We start from the raw sequence: 20,497 nt of genomic DNA, 5'->3' as shown, positions 1-20,497 counted from the left end.
GTCGCTCAGATGGCGGATAACCAGTTCCTCTCTGACCCAGGGGAAATCCTTCCCCCCCAGACCATTGCTTGGTGGTAACAACCGTCGCCAGTCTCCTCTGCTGGGGAGCGGTGTTTCGCCACCATACAACCCAGCGACGGTGGTCGCCACAGGAGGCACGTCTCCCGATCAACTTATTGGAGATACGAGCGATTCGGCTGGCTCTGCAGCAGTTTCATCACTTCTTAGCAGGTCGCCCCGTCCGAATTCAATCGGACAACGCCACGGCGGTGGCTTACATATATCACTAAGGGTGCACCCGCAGCAGAGCAACTATGTGCGAGGATGGCACGTTCTTCAGTGGGCCGAAGCAAACCACTCGGTGATTTCGGCAGTCCACATCCCGGATGTGGAGAACTGGGCGTCAGACTTTCTTAGCCGGCGGGGTCTTTCGTCCGGAGAGTGGTCACTACGTTCTGAGGTCTTCCAGCATATTTGTCAACTGTGTGGAACTCCGGATGTGGATCTGATGGCTTCCAGGGTGAATGCCAAGGTACCCACATATGTCGCTCGGGCCAGGGACCCGCAAGCTATCGCTGTGGAGGTTTTGGTTCCGCCATGGAACCAGTTCCGCCTCCCATATCTATTTCCCCCGCTGCCACTACTTCCGAGAGTTATCAAAAAGATCAGGACGGAAAAGGTTCCGGCGATTCTGCTGGCCCCGGAAGGACCCGGCGAGCGTGGTACGCAGATCTAATGCAGCTGCTCGCCAACGTTCCTTGGCGACTGCCAGAGCGCCCAGATCTACTTTCTCAAGGGCCGATCTGCCACCTGAACTCAGGGGCCCTGTTTGACGGCATGGCCGTTGAATCTTGGATTTTAACCCAGGCAGGGTTCGGGAGCAAGGTGGTCGCTACAATGGTTAGTGCCCGGAAGCCGGCTTCAGTACGAATTTACCACCATCTTTGCTTGATGCCGAGGCCGCGGTGTTTCTCCGCTGAGATTCTCGATCCCCAACATCTTGGCTTTTCTCCAGTCGGGCCTAGACTCAGGCTTGGCCCCAAGTTCCCTCAGGAGACAAATATTGGCCTTATCTGTCCTGTTCCATCTCAGAATTGCTACCAATTTGCAGGTGAAGGGAGTCTCCCACTTGGTACCTCCCTATAAGGCGCCTATGGAAGCCTGAGACCTTAACCTGATCCTAAGTGTTCTGCAGGAAGCTCCATTTGAACCGCTTCAGGATATCGCCTTGAGGCACCTTTCCTGGAAAGTGGTGTTCCTAGTTGCCATCACTTCTATCAGGCGGGTTTCAGAGCTGGCGGCCCTATCCTGCCGAGCTCCGTTCCTCACTTTCCTTAAGGATCAGGTGGTGCTCAGACCATCCCCTCCTTTTCTGCCGAAAGTCGTGTCCTCATTTCACATTAATGAGGATTTTGTCTTGCTTTCATTTGGTCCAGCACTGGTGCACCGTATGGAAAAGGCTCTTCACACGTTAGACCTGGTAAGAGCCCTCCGGAGGTACGTGTCGCGGACAGCGCCCTTACGTCAGACGGACACGTTTTTCGTGCTCCCTGAAGGGCGCAGGAAGGAACTCGCTGCCTCAAAATCGACCATAGCCAGATGGATTCGTTTGACTATTCAGGAGTCCTACCGCATTAGAGGCACGCCGATCCCAGCAGGGATCAGAGCGCACTCTATCCGGGCAGTGGGCGCCTCTTGGGCGCTTCGGCATAAGGCTTCGGTGGAACAGGTTTGCAAAGCAGCAACCTGGTCCAGCCTGCACACATTTGCCAGACATTATAATAGTCATACTCAGGCCTCGGCGGATGCGAGCCTGGGTAGAAGGATTCTCCAAGCAGCGGTGGCGCACCTTTAATCAAGAGGTGCATGTAGCTTGGATCGGTGAGTCAATCTCCCACCCAGGGACTGCTTTAGGACGTCCCACAGTATCTGTGTCCCCCAATGAGGCGAAGGAGAAACATGGATTTTTGTGATAAACGCACCGTAAAATCCTTTTCTCCGAGACGCTCATTGGGGGACACAGCACCCACCCTATTAGCCAGTTGGCTCTGTTTTTGTTTAATACGCATTTATTTGTGATATAAGGGTGGTAATTTTCTGGACATGTTGTACCTGTATTAAGGCTGATTTTGTTGTCCTCCTACTGCTTTGGCACCAAACTGAGTTCCGCCAGCAATAGAAGCGAGGGTGTATACGACGGAGGAGGAGCTAACCTCTTTTTTTTCACTTAGTGTCAGCCTCCTAGCAGCAGAAGCATACACCCCCCCCCCCACACAGTATCTGTATCCCCCAATGAGCGTCTCGGAGAAAAGGATTTTACGGTGAGTTTATCACAAAAATCCATGTGTCAGGCACTCCCCGCATGTTTTATATCTATCAGCTGCGAAACATGCAACCGTGGGCACTTGAACGTGTCACTCAAGCACCCGTGATACTTGTTATTCACGAATTATTATTTGAGAACTTTGTGCCCCCCTACAACCAACCCTTACTTTATTTACATTATGACTATATTCTAACACCATCCGTATTTAAGAACGTGCAGCATTTCTCTGTTTTTCGACAGTAACGATGGCCCAGTCAGTAATCCCTCATCTCCGCTGACTGCTAAGCGAAGGATTCTTTCTCGTTCTGCATTGAGGTCGCATCAACCCGTTGCAAGGCCCATCTCCGTTGGATTGTCACGGTATGAGAAAATCCATTTTTTAGTGGAATTTTATACAGGCAATTCTATGTGGTGAACTAAACGCAATTTCACTTCTGTGCATCAAAGCAATGGAGCAAAGTCATCAAGATGTGAGCGAAGTGCAGGTTTTCAGCTCCTTAATAAGGCTTTACAAAAATACTGCATAACTGTTTAGGAATTACGGGCATTTTCTAAATTCCCACAAGTTAAAAAGTAATTGACTTGCCTTGTAGGAAGGAACAAATGGTGCTTCCCAAATACTAGGGCCCCGCCGATTCATCCTTGCCATTACGTCTGTTTTTTGTCTAGCTTCATTATTCTATATGCTCCTTTTTTAAGTCTATTTTATAACTGCCCCGTTTTTTTTTCCGCTTTGTGGGCAGAATTTAGCAATTGCAGATGTTTTTAGTTGATTCATTAGAATCTGAAAATTTGGCACAATTTTACTCCAGTTTCCCCCTGGTGTATTGCTTGAGTACGCCAAAATCTTGGGCAACTTTTGGCACTTAGTCACAAAAACAGTTCAATATAAGGGGGAAAAAAAATCAATTGTTGACTTTGCGCAAAATTCAGAACTCACAAGCCCCATTTTGACTAATTTGCCGCTAAAAGCAGCAACAAAAAAGGAAAGTGATGCAGTGCATTAGCGACCATTCGTTGGCTGCAGGGCTCACACGCCACCACCTCTGGAATGGTACCAGAGGTGAGTACAGGCTGTTTGTTTTTTTTAAATGGGGGAATATAGTATTTAAGAAGGGGTTGAGTAGTGGAGAACCCCCTTTTTAAGATGTTATTGTAAAAATTGAAGAATAAAAAAAATTGGCTTTAACTCCTGTACAGTTTAATATTTTGGTAACACACCTTGAATTAATGCTAATAGTCCACATATCTGTCACATCTAGATGGGTGTTTTTCAGGTCCAGTGAATGGTGTACGGAAGCTGATGAAAATTGTCACTTTTCACATATTTCCGCACACAAATTTATTCCGTGTCTTATGATGGGAAGCGTATATGACTTTGCATTTTTATTCAGGGGCAGAGTATCTCCTTTATCTGTTGGTTCGGCAGCAGTCGCAGATCCTGTGCCAGATCTCCTGGGAAGTATCCTGTCCGGGCAGAGCATGCTCATGATGAACAGCTCTGAAATTAGGATCAGCCGAGATGGATCTTTAACAGCAAAGAAACCTGGTGAGACATTTATTATTATTATTATTATTATTATTATTATTATTATTATTATTATACATTTGTATAGCGCCATTTATTCCATGGCGCTTTTCATGTGAAAAGGGGCAAATATAGACAAGTACCATAAACATGTGCAATACAAGATACACATAAGTACAGGAGGAGAGGTCCTTGCCCGCAAGGGCTCACAGTCTACAGGGGATGGGTGAGTACACACTAGGAGAGGGCAGAGCTGGTCATGCTGCGGTTCAGTAGACTGAGGGTCACAGCAGGTTATAGGCTTGTCTGAAGAGGTGGGTATTCAGGTTCTTTTTGAAGGTTTCCATGGTAGGCGAGAGTCTGATGTGTTGAGGTAGAGAATTCCAGAGTATGGGGGAAGCACGGGAGAAGTCTTGTATGCGGTTGTGGGAGGAAGAGATAAGAGGAGAGTTGAGAATGCTGATGCATATGCTGATATGTGGTTTGTTCTTGGTATAACCTTGGTGCACACATTTATATTGTAGGACTTAGTTTAACTCTTGAAGGGATTGGCCACTACTGAACAACCCCTTTATATCTGCTAACCAGTGGTCACGTGATATTATGTCACCTATTACGTTAAAGAGGTTCTCCTATCAAAACATTTCTCAGTAACCCACAGTATTATGCCCCCTTCGCACATTAGTGTGTCTGGTACAATTGGTGACAGTTTTCACATGTACTGGAGAGACAACCGCCAACCGCACACCCAATATCATCTGTGGGGCTACACACACGTTCCTGTATTCACACGGACCGTGTGACTCACACGTACACATGTCCATTTTCTTCTGGCAGCACGGATGTCAACATGTCCTGCACAAGGATGACTTAAAGTGCCTGTGCCGTCTCTGAATAGAATGCAGAATAGAAATGGCAGATGTTTAGGCGTTAAAGATGTGCAAAGATATTTGTGAGAGATACTGTATTTTTCAGACTGTAAGATGCATTGGGGACCATAGGACGCACCCCAAATTTTCAGAAGGAAAATAGTGAAAAAATTAATGTGTCAAATGGGTGTCCGTCTTGCAGTCCAAATACAGCTTACCCGGAAGGGGGGATCAGCAGTGCTGTTGGAGCAGGGTCACAAGAGATGTTCAGTGGTCTGGCGATATGACTCCCATCCCAGGCTCGTGCGTCAGATGCAGCAGGTTCGACGGTGGTGCTCTGTGGTTGCCGAGATCTCAATCTGAGCATGCGCCGCCCCCGGCGGCCATTTTCCCGGAGGCCACCGCATCACAGCAATGGATGTACAGGCTTTCACAAAATGCCAGCGGGAGCCCCTACCCCCCCCGCACCACCGCCGAACCTGCTGTACCATCCTGGGAAGGGAGTATGATCATAGCCCAGCAGCATCGGACCGGGACCATCGCAGAATCTCCCGACTCCTGCTGCCGCGACAGTATTTGTATGTGTATTCCGACTATAAAATGCACTCCCATTTTCCACAAAAATTTTTGTGAAAAAAAGTGCGTCTTATAGTCCGAAAAATACGGTAATTAGTGCTTTGCGGGTGTAGTAATAAATGGGAAAAATAAGATGTTGGGCCCCCCTTATTTTTGATAACCAGCAAAGGTAAAGCAAACAGCTATGAGCTGATGTTATCAGGCTGAAAAGGTTCATGGTCATTGGGCCCTTCCCAGCCTAAAAATACCACCCTGCAGCTGCCCCAGAGTTGGCGCATAGATTAGATGCACCAATTCTGGTGCTTTGCCTGGCTCTTCCCAATTGCACTGGTGTGGTGGCAGTCTAGATAATGGTACGTTGGTCTTTCGTAATCGGGGGAGCAGATGTAGTCCAGAAATGGATACCTGAAAAACATAAAGCGGTAGCAAATAAACAGAGGACAATGTCCCTTGTTCACCAATTTATTAGCAGAAATGTTCCTACGAAGCTCCGAATCTGGTTCTGATGACTGTGAATAGCAGTAAAGTTACCACTATTCACAGGCATCGGTTACTGACGACAACGCTCATCAGCATCACTGGCTGACGCTGCGCTCAGTAAGACCAGACAGCTCTGATGAGCGTTGTAGTCAGTAACCGTTGCATGTGAATATTGGTAACTTTACTGCTATCAGTTGCTGGAGCCAGAATTGGAGCATTGTGGGAACATTTCTGCTAATATATTGGTGAACGAGGGACAATCTCTTTTGTTTGCTTTCTTTCGTTTTATGTTTTTCAGGTATCCATTTCTGGGTTCCCAGGATTACAGTGGACCTGCGTGGGATTTATTTTTTTTTTCCAACAAATTTGTGAACGAGGGATAGTGTGGGGGAGTCTTTATTCAAATAAAGTATTTTTGTGTTTGTTTTTTTTTATTGGTTAGTAATGGGGGTGTCTGATGGACACCTCTCCATTACTAACCCCAGGACTTGATGGCTGCTGTGATTTTTGACAAATCATAGCTGTTGTCAACCCAAGCTACCATTACCCCGAATGCCATCGCACTAGGGCAGTTGGAAAGCGCCAGAATTGGCGTGTTTAATGGATGCATCAATTCTGGGGCAGCTGTTTTTAGGCTGAGAAGAGCCCAAATAGCCATGGACCTTCCAGCCTGATGTCAGACCGCAGATGTCTGCTTTATCTTAGCTGGTTATCAAAAATAGATGGAGACCCCACATCATTTTTTCCATTTGTTTTTATTAGCTAAACGCATGTACATTAAACTACACACGCACGGCACTAATTATATATCTCACTGCTATCTATCTGTCTTTTCACATCTTTAACACCTAAACATATGTAATTTCTAATCTACAGTCTATTTTAGTACGTGTCGCAAGGATGGTGCACACGAATGACACACAAGTACGTACGGATAGCACCGATACTGTTTTTTCCAGTGTCTGAAATATCAGGATGTGTGAAGGAGGTCTCAATATTAGAATGATGGACATCTTTAGATTGAACAATTAGTAGTGAGTGCTGTGACTGAGGACAGACCGTTTATAATCTCTGCAGTGGCTCCTTCTGAAATGCCCGAATCCACTAGTTCAGAATTGGAGAAAAGATGTGGTAACTCTTATGTGGAAGGACTATTCATGCAATTAAAGCTGTTGGCCAGGCATAAGATATTCATTACTCGTATTTAAAGCATACCACACTAAAACATTGACCATAAGTCCATATATAAAAATATATTTTTATTAAGTATAAAATAAAACAAAGTTTTCCACAATAGTAGCAACACATCAATGTACACATATATTTATATTTATATCCTCATTACATAAAATAGGAGGGTGTAACTATCCAGACGGATGGGGACATAGTAATAGACATCTTGCTAGAAAAATAAATATCGTGCAAAAAATAACAATGTGTATCACTGCAAAAAATGTGTTTTATAATTATTATGCAAAAAACATGTGAAAAAATTTCTATATTATAACCAAAAAAAATATTTTAAAACCGTTCACATATCTGTGCAAATATCCCAATATTATTCTAATAAAAAGTGAGAATTATAGTGCCAATATGTATATAAAATAAAGAGACCAGCAGGTGTCTCAGTACTGATTGTGTGATAAACAATCAGCACCTATAATACCCATCCCCATCCATATAAAAGATGTATAAATACGGCGTGTCCTAACACAGGACAATCATCAGAACCCGCAGCCTAAAATTGCAAATATCGTTTATATAACTGCTAACTTACAGGTATAACATTTCCTGATCGCCTAGGGATAGTCACCCTTCCCCAACGCGCATTTCGGCCTCTTGCCTTCACATGTTTTTTGCATAATAATTATAAAACACTTATATATTTTTTGCAGTGATACACATTATTATTTTTTGCACGATATTTATTTTTCTAGCAAGATGTCTATTACTATGTCCCATCCGTCTGGATAGTTACACCCTCCTATTTTATGTAATGAGGATATAAATATAAATATATGTGTACATTGATGTGTTGCTACTATTGTGGAAAACTTTGTTTTATTTTATACTTAATAAAAATATATTTTTATATATGGACTTATGGTCAATGTTTTAGTGTGGTATGCTTTGCTCAGTTTTCTTGACTGTCCTAAATAATATTATATAGTCTTTTGGGGATTGCGGATACACATATGCCATTTGGTTTTAGAGCTTTCTCTATTTGATTGCTGTGGTTCCCCCAATTGCTCCTTTTGTGTGTTTATTACTCGTATTTAGAATAGTTCTCTAGTATCAGGTCGGTGGTGGTCTGGCACCCCACCGATCAGCTGTTACATGGTCAAACAGTGATGACTGTTCAGTGTGCAGCGGTCCGTTGTGAGAACTGCCGATCAGCTCTTATTCTTTTGTATAAGAGCTGATCTTCAGTATCCAACAGCAGCCGCTACATGTAATGCAGAGCTAAGCTATTCAGTGTATACCTTCAGCTGCTGCCGGCGCTAATAACAGCTGGTGGGTAGGGGTGTCTGAGTCCACCAATGTGATATTGATGACCTACCCTAAGAATACTTTATGCCCCGACAACATCTTTAAGTCCACAATTTGTTACTATGTATATTGAGGCACAATATAGAGTTGTACTGATAAAATTTTGGTTGTATGCTAACTTTTCATTAATTATTTCTAGGTGAAACTCCTTCACAGAACTCAAAATCTAAGGAAGATGTAACGCCACCTGACTTCATGGAACCAAGTCCATCTCACTCAGGGTCCCCAACAATCTCCTCCTCAATAAATACATGGAAACCTGTTGTACAGCCACCACATCCCAGTTTTCCTTCATCTGATCTATATTCCCTGTCCCCTTCACCATCACCCCCTCCAACATCATCTTCTTCTAGAGACATGGATAGATTATCTATGCCCAACTCTTCAATGCCTGGGATTTCTCCTTTCAGGTTAAAAAATGCTTTTACTCCACGGGTGGTCCAAGTGCAGTCCTCTGCTGGACGTTTTGCCTCTAAAGGGGCCGAGCAACATCGTTTCAATGGAAGTCTTTACAAACCAGAGTTGCCCAGCCTAAATGATCCAATCCCTCCGAAGCCACCGGAGGTCAAGCATCCGATCAAGCCACTGGAAAAAAGACTCGACATTTCTGAATTTCCTCGGATACCAAAGATCAAAAAGGAGGCAGACACCAGTCCTAATGATGACAGTAGTAGACGTTTGGACTCTCCCAGCCAAGGGCCAAGTGTGAACCAACTGACTGGACGGGGCGAGAGTAAGCTGGTAGGAAGGTTTGCTACAACAGAAAATACAGAAAAAAACACTTGCCACGAATCTCAAGCACCTTCAAGACATTCTGGTGGGATATCATCTAGTCATACACCCTCAAACAGCAGCAAAGCGCCCCTTTGTTCTAACTCAAGGAACGTGGGTTCCTCAGATTCAGGAGGAGGGGGACTTAGAATAACCATCAGCGGGAGTTCTACCAATTCATGCAGGCAGTTCAGTCCAAGTGCAAAACATCCCTTCCGCTCATCAGAAGGAAAAACTCAACTAAAGTCTGCCCCTCAACATCCTTCAACTATCAAAAAAGAAAAAACTGTTAAAAACGAAATTTATGATCCTTTCGAGCCAACTGGTTCCGATTCGGGGTCTGAGAATAGCAGTCCAGAAAGGCCTGCTACTCCACCTTTACCGTCCACATCCACAGAAAACCCTAGCACAACTCAGTCTAGCGGAGTGAAAGTGGGAGCATTTAGGAGCTTTAAGTTCACCACCCACTCCAGTAGAGTGGGTGTCTCTAAACTTGGGCCTGACTTTTCTGGGCTATCGCCCAATAACAAAGAGTCGCCAGAATCGAAAAGTCCTGAAAATGTAAGCCCGGTATCGCCCCCTCCCCCTAATGTGGATAAGGAAATTGAAAAGGAAATTAAGGAGGAAAAGACTGAACATACTTCTTTTAGACTATCCTGCCCATTGTCTGGGCTAAAGATTACTTCTGATCTCAAGGCTGGTGGTACGCGCGGCTTCCACTTTGACGTAGAAGGTCAGCCTAAAATTTTTATTAAATCCGATCCAGGCATGCTTCCACACAGGACTTTTCATCAGAGTACTGCAAGTAATAGGGTAGTGTGGGAGGCAGAGAACCCCTCCGAGTCCTCCTCGTTATCTATTAGTCATAGTATAGACCCACAGAAAAAGAAAATCGTTGTTAAAGAGGAACCAAAGTCACATTCAAGATCAAGATCTAGAACAAGGTCCCGAGAACGAGAATCGAGATCCACTTCATTGACTACAGAAGATAGAGAAAGAAAATCCAAGTCACACAAAGTAAAGAGATCACGTAGTGACAGGTCGAGCTCTGGAAGTTGTGAACGTTCCAAGAAGAAGCGTCAAAAAGACAGGAAGAAAGAAAAGAAAAAGAAGAACTCTGAGTCCAGAGAAAGAAGGAGGTCCAGATCTAGCAGTCGAAGTAGCTCGTCCCACAGGGCATATAACAGTAAGAAGAAAAAGAAAAAAAAACGTGATTCAAGAAGTGGATCTGTGGGCCGACCCATTAGTCCCGAAAAAGAAAAAAGGCGGAAACATAAAAGTGACAAGAATTACTCAAACAAAGAAGGCAGTTCTAAAGTGAAAGAGAAAAAGAAGCCTAAGGAAGACCGAGGAAAGCAAAAATCAAGGTCTCAGCCCATGACCAAGGCGTTTAAATCTCACAAGTCAAAAGACAGATCTCCGGCGTTTAGAGACCAAGAAGTAACTAGACATATTGTCTTGTCCCCTAAGGACAACGAAACGACTATAACATGTACCGTTAGCTTCAAATCTGAGTCTCCTACAATTGTTCAAGAGACAAAAAAGTCCGTGCTTCTTATACCCAAAGAAGAAGTACAAGAAAGACAAACATTCCAGTACTTAGAAGGTAAGGTTTCCACTGAAAAGGAGATAGATGAGGAGCTATCTGACAGTGATGAAGAAGTTAAGAAGGAAACAGAAAGCCCACCCTGGTCTCCATCTCTTTTGGATTCTTTGGTTCCTGAACACAAGAATGAAGACATCCAAGAACCTCCGTCTCCGAAGGAATCTTCTCCTTTAATTGATTTGCTTGCTACATCTGTGGTTAGTCCTCAAGCTTCATGTTTGTCTACTGGCACAGAGCCTGATAGTCCAAAGCTTCCTAGCCCACAGCCACCTTCTCCTGGGGATCATACAAAGTCTACTGTTGTTCTTACCGTCAAGAAAGAAGAGGACGATCTTCAGTGGTCACCATCCCATTTAGATGATTTCCTGTTAAATGACCTCTCTGATGAAGTGTGCTCAGCGGGCGCTGACAGCCCAGATGACGTAGATCTTGAAGAAGCGATACTGATGAAGAGAGAAGGCGATGTTAAGGTAAATGGGGTTACTGGAGAAAATGATCTTGTGTGGTTTATACTCCTTTTGAACAATTTTACTTCCAATGGCTGATTTTTAATAACCAGTTGCAAACAGATGGGAGGGAAGCAACATTTTGTGTACGAGTTAAGCAATTACTAAGCATGTGTGACCACTGCTCGATTAACAGTCTAAGGCTCCTACAGAATAGAGCAGTAGTTGCACATGCTCAATAACTCTTCTTTCTCGTTCGCCTTATTGGGGGACACAGAGACCATGGGTGTATGCTGCTGCCACTAGGAGGCTGACACTATGCACAAAAAAAGTTAGCTCCTCCTCCGCAGTGTATACCCCACCGACCGGCAGGAAATTCCTCAGTTTAGCTTAGTGTCAGTAGGAGGTGGACACAGGTCTTTCATTAGACCCATATCTACCTCGATGTGCGTCGTTCCTTTTCAGGTTTCAGGAGGGATACAGTGTGAACAGTCACAACTGTACTCCCACAAAGAGGCTATGAGTACGGCGTGTACTGCCACCCTGTATCCTCTTAGGTCTCCGGGCGGACCACAAGCTCAGCACAGGTGACGTGCCAGCGGAGACGGATGGTCCTTGCCCCCCGCCTCCCACCCACTCGTCCACCAGAGCCTGTCGGTTGGACGAGGCGCGAATATGTAGAAGATGAGCAGACAGCGTGGGATACAGAAGGTACCTTTATTGGAGCACCGGAGCATGAAGCCACAAAATGACCTGGCAGCGGCGCCAAAGTAGCGCGGCAGATTCTCGCCTGCTCGCGCCTTCCGACGGTCGCCGCATCCCTTTTGGCCCCGGCTGCGGTGCGGGCCTTCTTCACCCCACCGCCGGTATTCTTGTGAGGGTTGCGTCTGGGAGCAGGGCTATGGCGGCGTCTCCTTTGGGGGCGGACGCGGCTGCGCCGCAGTTCTTCCGCGCCGCCCCGTGCTGACAGGCGGCCGCCGTTTCAAATTTAGTCCTCGGCTTCAGTTTGGGCCTTCGCGCCAGTCGCGGCCACGCCCCCCGTTCATTATTATCGGCCGGCTGCGCTCCCGCCCGCTCCTAAGCCCTCCCACCGCCTCTCTAGTCTTGTGGCTGGGAAGGGGGAGGAGGCGGTTCTTCCCTCTGGTGCAGGTGGCTAGCTCCGCCTTTCTTCTTACACAGAGACCGCGTTTTTTGATTCCTCACATCAGGCTGCCGCCATCTTTGCAGCCTGACAGCCGGAGACTAAAGCAGATGCCATCTTTCGGGGACACCGGACCGTGAGTAGTTCTGCAACTGCAGACTGACGCCCTACTCTGCCTTTCTGTCCCCCAACCTTCCAGCATTTCCGCAGGTTTTCTTCTTTTCTTCCTTCACCATGTCTAATTCTAAGTCTGAACGTGGCCGTCCGCCAGCCCCCACGGGAACCCTAGTCCGGTTTTTCGATGCTCCTCTTGCAATCGCAAATTCCCCTCTGCCTGGACTTCAGCAATCCCGTTCAGCATGATGCCGTCCAGGAGCCATCTACTGCGCCACGTGAAATCAAACCCCCCCCATTCCTGGCTGGGCCTCGTCTCTTTCACAATCTGTGGCAGACCTCACCAGGGTGTCTCAGTCCCTAGTGGCCGTTCTTGATAAGCTGCCCCTGGACACTTCTGCAGGGTTCAGCAGGTCGCAAGACGTTCCATCTGAGCCAGCTAGCAGAAGCCGCAAAAGGCCCAGGCAGGATCCCCGGCCGGAATCCTCTCCTGGCCTCTCATCTGCACCTAGTCCTTCCCAGCAGTCGCCCTCCCGTGCCTCCTCACCCCAGTCAGGTGAAGCGTTCTCGGATGTGTCCTCTGAAGGGATTTTAGAGCTGGATTCTGACCAGGACGCGGACATGAAGGTTACGGTACAAAACCTCATTGCTGCAATTAACCACACCTTCGAAATATCTGACTCCCCTGCGAAATCCTCAGATCAGGAGGTTTCGTTTAGACGGGCAGAAACACCACCCAGGGTATTCGCTTTCCACTCTGAGTTTGGCAAGATCCTTGCCAGGGAAAGAGGAAATCCGTCCAGGCGATTTCAAAGAGGGAAGCGCCTCGGCGTGCTGTATCCGTTTGCTAAAGAGCTCACTGACAACTGGTCTGCTTCCCCGTCGGTGGACGCACCCGTGTCCAGACTTTCTAATAACACGGTTCTCCCGCTTTCAGGTGTAGCGTCGCTAAAGGATTCTAATGATAGAATTATAGAATCCTTGGCAAAGTCAGCATTCGAAGTGGCTGCAGCGGCGCTATGTCCAGTCTTTGCCTCATCTTTGGTGGCAAAGGCCATAGCCACTTGGGCAGAGGATCTCCGTAAGGGCATCCTAGATAAGGCCCAACCAGAGCAATTGGCCGATCTGGCCAACCAGATTTCCCATGCAGGGGATTATCTGCTTTCTGCTCCCTTGGATGCCGCATCTTGCGCTGTTCAGGCGTCAAACAACGTTGTGGCAATCCGACGGACCCCCGCCAAGGATTACCGTCTCTTCAATACGGCAGAGAACTTCTCTAACCAACAAAGACCACAGGCACGCCAGGATAGAAAGACGGTGTCCTTCAGACCCACTCCCTCCTAGCGATCTCACTCCTCCCAGGGCAGACCCTCCAGGTCCAGATCTGGACGGTCCACGTCAGCATGACAGTCAACGAACTCCCGAGGGTCCCTCCCAATTGGGAGGTCGACTCCGTTTCTTCAGGGACATCTGGCTGGCCTCAGTAGAGAGGACGCTTGGGTCAGGGAGGTTGTATCTTCAGGGTACAAGATAGAGTTCATTTCTCGTCCACGGGATCGCTTCTTCGAGTCCCGTCCTCCAAAAGATCCAGCCTTAGTTCCGGGGTTCTTTGCATCCATCGCCTCTCTCCTCAGTTCCGGGGTGATTGTGCCCATTCCCGAATCAGAACGTTTCACAGGGTTTTATTCAAACCGGTTCGTGGTGCCGAAAAAAGGAGGGACAGTTCGCCCCATCTTGGACCTCAAGTTACTCAACAGGAGAGTCCTACTGCGTCATTTCCGAATGGAGTCTCTTCAGTTAATCGCTTCCATGGAGACGCAGGAGTTCATGTGTTCAATAGACATTCAAGATGCCTATCTACATGTTCCCATATTCTCCGGGCATCAGAAATTCCTGCATTTCGCGATTCGCCAGGAACATTACCAATGTGTTGCACTGCCGTTCGGTCTTGCCACCGCACCCAGAGTATTTACAGAGATCATGGCGGCGTTGATGGCCTTGTGGAGAATCAGAGGTCTCGTTCTTTTTCCGTACCTCGACGACATTCTGATCAAAGCTCCATCCTTTCATCAAGCTTGCCAAAGTCTTACCATTGTCCTAGACACCCTGCCCAATTTCGGGTGGCTCATCAACAAAAAGAAGTCCTGTCTTGTCCCGACACAACGTCTTGTGTTTCTGGGTCTATGGTTCGACACTCGTCGATCGAGGGTTTTTCTCCCTCAAGAGAAAATTGGCTCCCTGCAACGGGATGTACGATCGCGGCAGATCATGAGACTTCCATCTCTCTGGACGACCATGAAAGTCCTGGGAAAGATGGTGGCGGCAACAAAGGCGGTTCCCTTTGCCCAATTTCACTCCAGACCTCTCCAACTCGCCATCCTATCCCGGTGAAACAGGTCTGTCCTTTCCCTGGATCGCCCATTTCGTCTTGCAAACCGTGTCAAGCCAGTCCCTCAATTGGTGGCTGACATCTCCTCTCATCTCCCTAGGACGGTCATTCCTCCCCATTCGCTGGCAGATTGTGACAACGGAGGCCAGCCTCCTCGGCCGGGGGGGCAGTGTTCCGCAATCACACTGTTCAGGGTCGTTGGTCAACTCAGGAGTCAGCCCTGCCAATCAACGTCCTCGAGATACGACCGATTTATCTGTCTCTCGTTCACTGGGAGAGACTTCTCAGGGGACTGCCTACCTGGATTCAGACACACAGTGCCACGGCTGTGGCATATATGTCACACGCCAGGGAGGGATGCGGAGTGTCTCAGCCCTGGCAGTAGTGTCCAAGATTCTTCATTGGGCGGAGATTTCAATCCCGGCAATATCCGCGGTGCACATTCCCGGCGTGGACAATTGGGCCGCCGATTTTCTCAGCCGCGAGGGTCTCGCGGCGGGAGAGTGGTCCCAAATCCGGAAGTATTTCTTCAGCTTTGCCGTCGTTGGGGAACCCCAGATGTAGATCTGCTAGCTTCTCTCCTCAACAGGAAAGTCCCACAGTTTGTATCCAGGGCTCGAGATCCTCTCGCGGTGGGTGCCGACGCTCTGGCCATTCCTTGGTCGCAGTTCGAGCTCCCCTACCGGTTTCCTCCCCTGCCTCTTCTTCCCAGGCTGCTGAAGAAAATCAAGGCGGAAGGAATTCCAGTCATCCTCATCGCCCGAATTGGCTCAGAAGGGATTGGTTCGCAGACATCGTCAACCTTCTCGCGGACGCCCCCTGGAAGCTTCCAGACAGAGCAGATCTGCTGTCTCAAGGTCCGATTTGCCACCCCAATTCTCGGCCGCTCAATTTAACGGCGTGGCTGTTGAGACCGAGGTTTTGGAACGATCAGGATTTTCCGATTGAGTTATTCATACCATGATCCGAGACAGGAAGCCATCGTCTTCCAGAATTTATTGCTGTACTTGGAAGGCCTATTTCACTTGGTGCGAGACCAATGACATTCCGCCCATGTGTTTTTCGCTCCCTTCTGTCCTGGCGTTCCTTCAAGCAGGGCTGGATGCGGGTCTTGCCCTCAGCTCTTTAAAGGGTCAAGTGTCAGCGCTGTCCATTTTATTTCGGAAGACGGCATACCGTCCTCAGGTTAAAACCTTCCTTCAAGGTGTGGCTCACACGTCTCCTCCGTACCGAGCGCCCGTAGATCCATGGGATCTTAATCTGTTTCTCGAGGTTCTGCAAGGTCCTCCCTTTGAACCTCTCAGGGATGTTTCCCTTTCTCTCCTTTCGTGGAAAGTAGCCTTTCTGGTAGCCATCACCTCCATCCGGCGCGTGTCTGAATTGGCGGCCTTCTCTTGCCGCTCTCCTTTCTTGGTACTCCACCAGGACAAGGTAGTTCTGCGGCCTCCGCCCTCTTTCCTTCCTAAGGTGGTGTCCACTTTCCACCTGAATGAGGACATTGTTTTCCCGTCCTTTTGTCCGGGTCCAGCTCACCCTCAGGAGCGGTCCTTGAACAAGCTGGACTTGGTCAGGGTGATGAAGGTCTACCTAACTAAGACGACTTCTTTGCAGAAGACAGATTCTCTCTTCACCATTCCAGATGGAGCGCGGAAAGGTCACCCGGCCTCCAAAGCTACTATTGCTCGCTGGATCAGTTCGGCAGTTTTGGAGGCCTACCGGGTTAAACATCGAGTGGCCCCTCCGGGGTTTAGAGCGCACTCTACCCGGGCAGTGGGTGCCTCCTGGGCAGTACGTCACAGAGCTTTCGCGCTGCAGCTTTGCAAAGCTGCAACCTGGTCATCGGTTCACACGTTTGTGAAATTCTACAAGGTCCACACCTACGCTTCGGCGGATGCCAGCCTAGGTAGAAGGATCCTCAGGCTGCGGTAGTGAGTCCGCTGGCCTAATGGAAGTTTGTTTTTCCCACCCCAGGGACTGCTTTGGGACGTCCCATGGTCTGTGTGTCCCCCAATAAGGCGAACGAGAAAACAGGATTTTTTGGGTTGCTTACCGTAAAATCTGTTTCTCGGAGCCTTCATTGGGGGACACAGCACCCTCCCATGTTCTACAACTCCTGTTATTATATTGGTTGTTTACAGTTGAGTTGTCCTGTTTTCAACCTATTCCGTTACTTCTCCTACTGCTTTCTCACTAATTGAGGAATTTCCTGCCGGTCGGTGGGGTGTACACTGCTGAGGAGGAGCTAACCTTTTTTTGTGCATAGTGTCAGCCTCCTAGTGGCAGCAGCATACACCCATGGTTTCTGTGTCCCCCAATGAAGGCTCCGAGAAACAGATTTTACAGTAAGCAACCCAAAAAATCCTGTTTTCACATTGGATGGTTTAGAACCCCCCGATCAGTGGAGGTCTCAGCAATCACTCATTTGTCATCCATCCTGTGGATAAATAATGGATGTTCTTTATATGACGACCCCCTTTATGTAAATTTTTTTTTTTTTTTTTTAGGATTCTATATATACCTTTTTTGTCATACCGTGTTGTCAGTGCCTTACCGAGTTTAAATGGTGGCTCTCATCTTAGTTCTTCAGGAGCACACCGCTTCTCTGCTGCACAGCTTCCGGCTTGCGGGGATCGGTGCATTCCTGGTGAATGACAGTTCTGTATGGCGGCATGGTCGAGTTGAACTGTGCGCTTTCGGATACAAGAAGTAGAGGAATTCTATACCTCTGCAGCATCAGAGAAGACACTAAAACTGTCCAGATCCCAGACCGCATCAGAGCAGGGCATTGCATGCGCTACACTGTATCTTGCCTAAGAAACCGACCACCTCTGATAGACTTCAGCAGTGGCCGGTAAGCCAGGCAACGTGCAGTACACTAATAAATTAAAAATCCTGTCCATTTTTGAGAGAGAGGATTTTTAATAAGAGGGAAATTGCAAAGTTGCTTACTTTTTACAAGCATTTTCCAATAGTACCCATTCATCATGTTGAGGAAACCCCTATAAGTGTTTTGTTTGATGTTTTGTGGATTATTGGCCATCTCATCTGAATTTGTACTTTTTAAATATTCTAGGAGACCAATGTAATGAACTTCTCAATAAAGTCAGTCATACCTTTTCTACAAGATAATGAAAATTCGGGCAATAGGAGAGCAGGAAACCATATTGATGAAAAGACCACGAAAAATAAGTTCTCCAATCTTGAAGTTAGCAAGTCCGATGGCCTTAAGGAAGACTCGCCTTCTTCTATCCCAAAAGGCAAGCCCCAGATAAAGAGAGTGACTTGGAGCCTTCATAAAAATCCTCCTAAGAACACCGCTGCGGAGGAATCTGTGTGTAAGTACCCGAACCCCGGCTTGTCAGGTTTTATTTTGTTCATACCACTTTGCTTCACTTTGAAAAATTTGTACCCTTCTTACATATTGGACCCTTATGATGGATCAAGGTTCAATCAACCCCAAACTAGCACGGCCAAAGCCTAACCAGGTGCACTCGATCCCATGTATTATTTGATTGCAATGAGACAACAAGTATCCATTCTACTTGGGCAGGTTTTTATCCCAATCTTTACCTCTGAAAGTGATTTATTTTAGATATCTACTTTGCTATAGGGTGACTTTGGCTAGTTTTTACTTTTTCATACTAGAAGAGCCTGAGATCCGGTTGATCATTGTTGTTGTAAGAGGATGGAGTCACATCACCATTTCCTATATATTTTATTTTCCGTTGCTGTATATTTTTGTTACTTGTATATACATTCTGTTATTTCTAATATACTATGTTTGTTTCTATGAAAGCTTCCCCTTCCTGTGATGCACCATTGGAGGATTGTGCAGCCTCGCCCAAGTTTACAGCTAATCAAGTTACCGATCACAAAACAGATCCTTCAAGTGACACTTCCAGCCCTCTTGACTGGAGCACCCTGGATACATCCTTGCAGGGATCTGTGCTCCAATCAGTGAGTCAAGGGTTATGGAATATAGGGAATGGAGCACAAAATAGCGTCCTGGATAAACCTGCAGACAAACCCGTAGCTGTGGGCAGACACATCGCCCTGGAAAGACAAGTGAAGGACACAAGTTCGATCCCATGGCTTGCCACGGATACACCTGTTCAGGTGCAAAATGTCCTGGGTGTGAAGGTATTTGTCTGCTTGTTACAGTAGGTTTTAAGCTTGACTTTTTTCTTTAAAGGGGGCTTCCATGAATTCATATTTTAAACATTTGTCTTGCTTTAGGTAAAAATAATATTGGAAATGGCAATCCTAAAAGTCACCATCAACCCTTTAACGAGCCTTGCCGCATGACTTAGAAAAGAAGCCAAACCAAATACTCTATTTGCAGAAGTGTTTTGGAGGGTTCAACTCTCTTCAGAGCAAAGCAAGCATTCTGATTTAGCTGTATGAGAGGCCTCTGACTTGGGTCTAAGGGGTAACATCTCTCCTTGTGGAGAGAGACCTGCCTGACATGCCAGTGTAAGGAGACTTATAGGCCATGCAAATGCTAATTGCCTCTTTAGAGAGCAAGAGGACGTAAACTCTGGTGCCAACTTTTGGAAGTAACAGTCCTAAAAGTCAGTATCGACCCATTAACATGCTTTACACTGGCATGTCATTCTCTGCACGTTCTCGTCCTCTTCCACTCTAAAGAGGCAATTAGCATATTGAATTTCCCAAAGGAGCATTGTATGGCCTATAAGTTTCCTTACCCTGGCATGCCAGGCATGTCTCTCTCCACAAGGAAAGATGTTACACCTTAAGACCCCAGTCAGAAGCCACTTATACAGTCAAATCCGATTTCTTGCTTTGCACTGAGGAGGGTTAAAAACCCCAAAACACATGTCTGCAAATAGTGTCTGGTTTGGCTAAAGGGGGTTTTACACATAGCGATATCGCTATAACGTCACCAATTTTGTGACGTTATAACAATATCGCTATGTGTGATACTTGCCTCCAACCGGCTCCCCCGCTGGTTATCGCTGATCGCGCGAGAATGTCCGGCTCCATTTCTCGTCGTCAGCTTCCTGCTGGGCTTCCTGCTGTGACAACAAGCGACGCGTGGAGGCGGGCGGGAGGACGTCAGGATCGCTGTGCGTGAAAGGTGAGTATCGTGCGCTGCTTCGCTGCTGCATCGCTGTGAGATCTTTCTGTGTGAAAGCTCACTAGCGATCATTTAGCGATGCACCAGCGATCCTGACCGGGTCGGATCGCTGGTGCATCGCTAAATGTAAAAGGGCCTTAAGTCAAGTGACAAGGGTGGGTAAAGGGTGAATATTGACTTTTAGGATTGTTACCTCCAGTAGGTGGCACTAGAATTCTGGTCCTCTTCCTCTATGAAGAGGCAATTTGCATATTAGAGGATGAATATGGATGTATATTTTTTTTTTAACAAGATATCACAATTTTCTTCAGCAGGTGTTCCCACAGACCTTGCCTCCATTACCTCTTCCACCGGTCTTTCCCCCGTATGCCCCCACGAGTGAACCCACAGTTCCCTGTATAATTCTGAGCAGCCGAAACATGCCCAGCCAAACACCAAAACCTGGCAGTCTAGCGACAGCAAATGAACCCAAGATTCAGGCAGCAAGCACAGGTGAGAGCCCGTACAATTAAGTTATAGCCTTACTTTCATGACTTTAAGAGTTAAGCCCCCGTTTCACACTGCGATATCGCTAGCAATATCGCTGTAATGTCACCGATTTTG

The 20,497-nt window shown here is 47.1% G+C and overlaps 1 protein-coding gene across 7 annotated transcripts in view; it reads left to right on the top strand.

The window, feature by feature from the left end:
- The window catches only part of PHRF1 (PHD and ring finger domains 1), a 75,114-nt gene that overhangs the window by 50,815 nt on the left and 3,802 nt on the right, over positions 1 to 20,497 (top strand). For 6 of the 7 annotated variants that reach the window (XM_073554409.1, XM_073554406.1, XM_073554408.1 and 3 more), the window contains exons 12-17: positions 2,567 to 2,686; positions 3,721 to 3,875; positions 8,469 to 11,176; positions 17,870 to 18,131; positions 18,593 to 18,936; positions 20,206 to 20,386. In XM_073554409.1, the coding sequence (XP_073410510.1) occupies positions 2,567 to 2,686; positions 3,721 to 3,875; positions 8,469 to 11,176; positions 17,870 to 18,131; positions 18,593 to 18,936; positions 20,206 to 20,386 (3,770 nt within the window). The remainder of the gene's footprint in view (positions 1 to 2,566; positions 2,687 to 3,720; positions 3,876 to 8,468; positions 11,177 to 17,869; positions 18,132 to 18,592; positions 18,937 to 20,205; positions 20,387 to 20,497) is intronic. The other variant, XM_073554411.1, reaches the window with a different exon arrangement.

This window comes from Dendrobates tinctorius, unplaced genomic scaffold (genome assembly GCF_039654945.1).
Source record: "Dendrobates tinctorius isolate UK_male_01 unplaced genomic scaffold, ASM3965494v1 ptg000211l, whole genome shotgun sequence".
NCBI classification, from domain to species: Eukaryota; Metazoa; Chordata; class Amphibia; order Anura; family Dendrobatidae; genus Dendrobates; species Dendrobates tinctorius.
This window is presented reverse-complemented; position numbering and strand designations above follow the sequence as displayed.